Source organism: Wasmannia auropunctata, unplaced genomic scaffold (assembly GCF_000956235.1).
Source record: "Wasmannia auropunctata unplaced genomic scaffold, wasmannia.A_1.0 LD334730.1, whole genome shotgun sequence".
NCBI classification, from domain to species: Eukaryota; Metazoa; Arthropoda; class Insecta; order Hymenoptera; family Formicidae; genus Wasmannia; species Wasmannia auropunctata.
In genome coordinates, this window is record NW_012028160.1 from 14,699 (window position 1) to 20,643 (window position 5,945).

At 28.6% G+C, this 5,945-nt stretch overlaps 2 protein-coding genes across 4 annotated transcripts in view; one reads left to right on the forward strand and one right to left on the reverse strand.

Moving 5' to 3' along the window:
* LOC105458040 (ATP synthase subunit beta, mitochondrial-like) overlaps window positions 1-2,214 on the forward strand; it is a 5,650-nt gene extending 3,436 nt beyond the window's left edge. Inside the window, exons 2-4 of the mRNA XM_011703070.1 lie at window positions 303-528; window positions 866-1,095; window positions 1,550-2,214. Of these exons, the coding sequence (XP_011701372.1) occupies window positions 303-528; window positions 866-1,095; window positions 1,550-1,723 (630 nt within the window). The 3' untranslated portion in view covers window positions 1,724-2,214. The remainder of the gene's footprint in view (window positions 1-302; window positions 529-865; window positions 1,096-1,549) is intronic.
* Window positions 2,215-2,322: 108 nt separating this feature from the next.
* LOC105458036 (non-structural maintenance of chromosomes element 4 homolog A-like) lies at window positions 2,323-5,629 on the reverse strand. 3 transcript variants are annotated; one of them, XM_011703061.1, is made up of 8 exons: window positions 5,505-5,629; window positions 4,569-4,746; window positions 4,362-4,454; window positions 3,692-3,822; window positions 3,376-3,487; window positions 2,880-3,182; window positions 2,691-2,806; window positions 2,323-2,450 (listed from the first exon to the last, which is right to left on the reverse strand). In XM_011703061.1, exons 2-8 carry the CDS (start codon window positions 4,675-4,677, stop codon window positions 2,391-2,393), a joined length of 924 nt encoding a protein of 307 aa, XP_011701363.1. In that variant the 5' UTR covers window positions 4,678-4,746; window positions 5,505-5,629; the 3' UTR covers window positions 2,323-2,390. The 3 variants fall into 3 exon arrangements, with proteins under 3 accessions (XP_011701363.1, XP_011701364.1, XP_011701362.1); XM_011703062.1 differs by lacking the exon at window positions 5,505-5,629 and adding an exon at window positions 5,249-5,461; XM_011703060.1 differs by lacking the exon at window positions 5,505-5,629 and adding an exon at window positions 4,966-4,986.
* Window positions 5,630-5,945: the final 316 nt, after the last annotated feature.

Below are 5,945 nucleotides of genomic sequence, written 5' to 3' on the forward strand. Positions count from 1 at the left end.
AAAAATATGTATTTCTTGTTCAACTATGTTAATATATGTTGTGTTCGGGAAGTGTACTATCAGCGCTATTGTATTTTTATACATATAATACGTAAAAGAAACCAATTTATGCAAAAAGAAACGTTAACAATAGTTTTATACAAAAAGACAAGTGAATCACTTATTTATCAAAATAAAAATATTTTGTTTCTGACAGAATTAATTTTTCCTCTTATATTGTGATTAAATATTTTTAAATTCTTTATTAATACATCTTCAATATCTAATATTTAAATATATATTATATATGCATTTTTTTTTAGGTATCTGCTTTGTTGGGTCGTATTCCATCTGCCGTGGGTTATCAGCCTACGTTGGCTACTGATATGGGTACTATGCAAGAACGTATTACCACGACGAAAAAGGGATCCATCACCTCTGTTCAAGCCATTTATGTACCTGCTGATGACTTGACAGATCCCGCTCCTGCTACCACCTTTGCTCACTTGGACGCTACAACTGTATTGTCACGCGCCATTGCTGAATTAGGTACAATTTTTCTTGGTGAATTTTGATCATTTGCGTTATACTTTGGATTAATGCATATTAAATGCTGCTATATATGAAATATCTAAATGTAAATTGCATAATGTTATCTTGAACGTCAATCAACTTTAATAAGGAAATAATACATGCAATTGTTAAATCATATTGGATATTTAATCATTTGAGATATTTATGTTTTTACATTCAACTTTGTTAATTTTATGTATAGCAGCTTTTAGTATCAATCTAACGTCATGCAAGTAACTGAATTCACTATCTGAGAATTATATCTATTGTGTCACGATGTAATCTTTCAAGCATGTATTTATTGGTAATATAGGTATTTATCCGGCTGTCGATCCTCTCGACTCCACATCTCGTATTATGGATCCTAATATTATCGGCATGGAACATTATAATATCGCCCGTGGCGTACAGAAGATCCTCCAAGATTATAAGTCACTACAGGATATTATTGCAATTTTGGGTATGGACGAATTATCAGAGGAAGACAAGTTGACAGTCGCACGTGCGCGTAAAATCCAAAGGTTCTTGTCCCAGCCATTCCAGGTGAGAGAAAATATACACTACACATGTAAATTTGATGTAATCCTTTAAAAATCGTCATAAAACGTAAAATATTAGTGTTACTTTTATAAATTATCTTGTCGTTTTTCTTATTATTTGGATTTTTATTCTTTACGTAGGCTACAGTATTATTTATCAAATTTTTTTGGATTTGTTTTGTACTCCTGGTTTTTGTTTTTCTTTACAGTAGAATATTTTCTTAAATGTTTTATATGTGATAGGACCGAAAATCAAAGTCGAGTGTTTTGTTTAGGCTGTATTCCGATATACGCTGCCAATACTGAAAATCTATATTTCACGTCACGTATATTATAGATTTTCAGTACTGGTTAATATACACGAAACACGGCTTTAATAAGCCAAACACTGCTTTATCACTAAATTCAGTACTTTATTTCATTATGTAATATGCATTATAAGTCGACTGTTATTTTAGGTTGCCGAGGTATTCACCGGTCACGCTGGTAAACTAGTACCATTACAAGAAACCATCAAAGGATTCCAAAAGATTTTGGTTGGAGAATTAGATCACTTACCGGAAGTAGCATTTTACATGGTCGGTCCGATTGAGGAAGTAGTAGCAAAAGCAGAATCGTTGGCCAAACAATAAATTAATTTACAGTCAATCGTAAAAGCGTTGTAAAAATTTTATTTGATCATTTGTTCGTGAAAACAACCTTTCAACAAAAATTGAATTTTTTCTTATTTAATTTTTATCATAATATCACAGTTCCTTAAATCTAAATTGAGCAAGTACTAAAAGTGTTCAAATGAAAAAATATAAAAGAAAAGCGGAAAAACATAAACATTGAGTTTTTTTCGAAACAATATGAAATATTACTGTAATATTATTAAAGTTTATCGTACAAACTGAAAAGGTTGCTTTACGCTTTACCTTCTTTTGGTTACATGAACGCTCATTAAAAATACATGGAAATCGGACATGAATGTGTTCAATCAGAATATACATTAACATACTGCTACTTTTAGACTTTCTTCATAGATCTAATCAATATGGATCATGTTATTACCAATTAACATATACCGCAGAATCACGATGTATATGTTAGATATTAATAAAAGTTTTACAAAAATACAAAATGTTCATTATATGTATACGTAATATCATTATATATCTCGTTTTAATAATTTTCAATTAAAGTTATGAAAAAAATGATTAATACAATATATTGAAAATGTAATATAATACCATAAATTGAAATTATAATAAGAATATACTTTTTTTTTTGTATTAATAAGAAAGTGTATTAATATAATTATTTTCCTTCGTCAAAATCTATCATTGGTCTCTCCAATCTGTATGCATTTTTTAAAATCTAAAAAAGACATATTTATCATTTTAATTTCCAATAGTTTTTTCTACAATTATAATATGCCTAATCTTCAATTTAATCGAATAAATTACAATTATAGTCACAAAATATACTATATGTAACAAAAAATTCATAAAATAGCTTTTATATGCATGAAACTAAAAATAGCAAAAAATTTTATCCGTTAAAATTGAAATCTAATTTAAGATCTATTAAATAGAGAATCTTAAGGATTTAACTTACTGTCCATTGTTTCATGTTTAATGATGTAACATTCTGAATACCCATTCTGTTGCCAGATTGTTTCTCTTGTGAATTTACTTCCTTGCGACATGGTTCCACAACAAGGCTTCTATGATCTGAGATAAAAATAATCATCAAATTTGGATAATAAATAAGAAGAGTAAATTATTTACTTGAAAAGATAGAGACCTTTTTTTAATTTCACTACCCCATCTTTTACAAGGAATGATATGTATAACATATTTCTAATAGTTTTTCCGAAATCATGGGGATGCAGAATTAGTTCAAAAAAATCGACAGGTTTCCCTGCTTCCTTGCAATAACATGTGATTAACTTTTTAATCTTCCTTACAGTACGTTCTACACTGTCTTCATCTTTTGTATTTGCTTGTGACACTACTTTATCAGGTACTGTCATTGTAGCTTGCGATGCCATTCTTTGTTCAGGTTTTTTTCTAACTATTGTCTTCTTCTCTAAAGGATCCAATGTACCTGAAATAATAAAAATTATAAGAAATTTTATTTTGAAAAATTCTCAAATATGGATAGGTATGGATTAAAAATTACATGATAGTACGCTTCCAAAAAATATTTACAAAGAAAAAAAATTATATGTGTATATCTACAAAATAAATATTTACAATATATTCTTTTTTGTTTCTAATGTCAATAATTATAAACATACCTAATAATGTGCTGCTATTGGCAACCCTTTTAAACAATTTTGTCACCCGTCTTTCTAAAAGTGACCAATTTGGAGATTGTGATTCTTCTGATGTTACTTGCAAATTTTTTATCTAAATAAAACGTAGATATTTTAATAATAGCTATATGATGAGACATAAAAATAATAAAATAAGGCTGTTCAAAAATAGCAACATACAATATTTTATGAGCAGTTTTAATATTATGTAATATTTAGATGTAGGTATATGGTATATAGACATAGGATATAGAAATATACTATATAGGTATGTGAATTATAATTTTCAGCAAATTACCAATTTTTGTGAAAAGTCTATATGATCATAATCACGCATTCTTTTCGTCAATGAGATAGTACAGGTTTTTAAAACTTTGGAAGATGACATCATCATTTGTGAATCAATAAGCACCTCCTGTTGATTAGATACTGAAATACAGATTAATAAAACGTACACTTAAAAAAATGTTCTTTATTGAATTGCAATATTATGTTCCAATGGCCGCGTTTATCTTAAATCAGAGTGTTAGTTTAGTGAGCACTTTATATAATTTGATTATAAATCTAGAGGAAATCTCTCTAGTGAAAACTCCCAACGTTTGCAAAATAAACAATCTACTAAATGCTGTCAATGATTTAATATATAAATGTACATAACTTGCATTATGCATTAAACACGCACGCAATCTTCTTTCATCGTAGGTGCTTGAAACATGATTTTCTTTGATATAAACGAAAGATTTAAAAAGAATATGTAAAGCTTGCGCTAGTGTAAAATATTATTTAAAGTAAGACTAAATTTTAGAAGAGTAGAAAGAATTAATAAATGTTTAAATGTAAATGCATAACAGTTTAAACATTTAATAAAGTAAAAAAGTATTTATATATAAATATTGTACATAGTTTATTTCGTATATGTAAAATACGAAAATAATATGTACATAAAAAATAATTAAAGCTTTTTATACCTTTTTCTTGTATACTTGTTTCATAATTGACATGGTCAACTTCGTTTATGGCCTCATCCAATTTATTTATTGTAGAATCATTGATCACTTCCTCTGTAAATTATTTATTTGATTGATTGTATTAGATATAAAACAAATGTTCTATATCTATTGCATTGTTTTATATCTATTGCATTAGATATAAAACAAAAAAAAATAATTTTTTACCTAAAACCCGTGTCTGCTGCAAGGCACGCTTCAGGCAACTTTTACGTTCTCTGGGAGATCTCGTATTAGTAGAATTTAAAGAATCTGCTGAATTTCTGTTCTTAAACATTTTGATAAAATGTTTAGAGTCCCTGTTACTTCGACAACTTCTTCCAACAAGAGATAAAAGCACCCTGTTCTGTGAATAAAAATGAAAGTATACTTTAAACAATTGTATAATTACAAAGATTAATATAGCTTTCTTAATATTAACATTTTTAATAATGAAATTAATTTTTATTATTAATAACTCAATAGTGCCTTTTCGAGTTCACACGGATGTCGGTGTGTAACAATTTTTAATGTTACAATATCATGGCTTGACATTGTAACATTTGTAACATTAAAAATTACACACCAACATCTGTATCGGCTCGCAAAGGCACTATTGAGTTATTTATGATTTATTCATTATACGAGTCTCAATTTCTTCAAGTTAAATTTTTTTTATATTATTGTTTTTCTTACATATATGTGGTTACTACACACATATACACACATATAACTTTAAGAGAAACAAGAGTCTTTCACGATTTGAATGTATATACATACTCATATAAATTTAGGAGAAAGCACATAAAAAATGCACAAGATAAACATGTAAGCGACTATATATTACTTTACATCTAAAAATTTTTTACTCGTTTATCTCTCACTAACAAGCTGGAGTATTTCTTTCTTTCGTCTATAAATTGGCGCTTCGATACATAATTTCTTCAAATTAAATTTTTTATATTATCGTTTTTCTTACATATATGCGGTTATTACACACATATACACATAATTTTAAGAGAAACAAAAGTATAGTCTTCCACAACTTGAATGTATATACTCATAAATTTAGGAGAAATCCCATAAAAAATGTACAAGATAAACGTATAAGTGACTATATATTACTTTTATATTTAAAAACTTTCTTCTCGTTTATCTCTCACTAACAAACTGGAGCTGGAGGCTAGAGTGTTTCTTTCTTTCGTCTGTAAATTGGCGCTTCGATACATAACCTCTGAATATAAAGGTGTGAGTGTGCATAAAATACTTAAAGGCGGTATTCATAGCCCGGGCATTTTAAGGTCCATCTACAATGAGAGTAGTAAACCGTAAGCCGTAAGAAATTGAACAATCACAGTGGAATATAAGAAAAATAATCAACTGTGATTGGTCAATTCTTACGATTTACGGCTTACGATCTGACATACGACGTATTGTAGACAGCTCCTTAAGCCGGTTCTACATTAGTTGCAAGCCGATCGCAAGCTTGTGCGACAGCCAATCTGAAGCTTGCATTTTGAAATCAATGCTTCGGATTGGCTGTCGCACAAGCTTGCGATCGGCTTG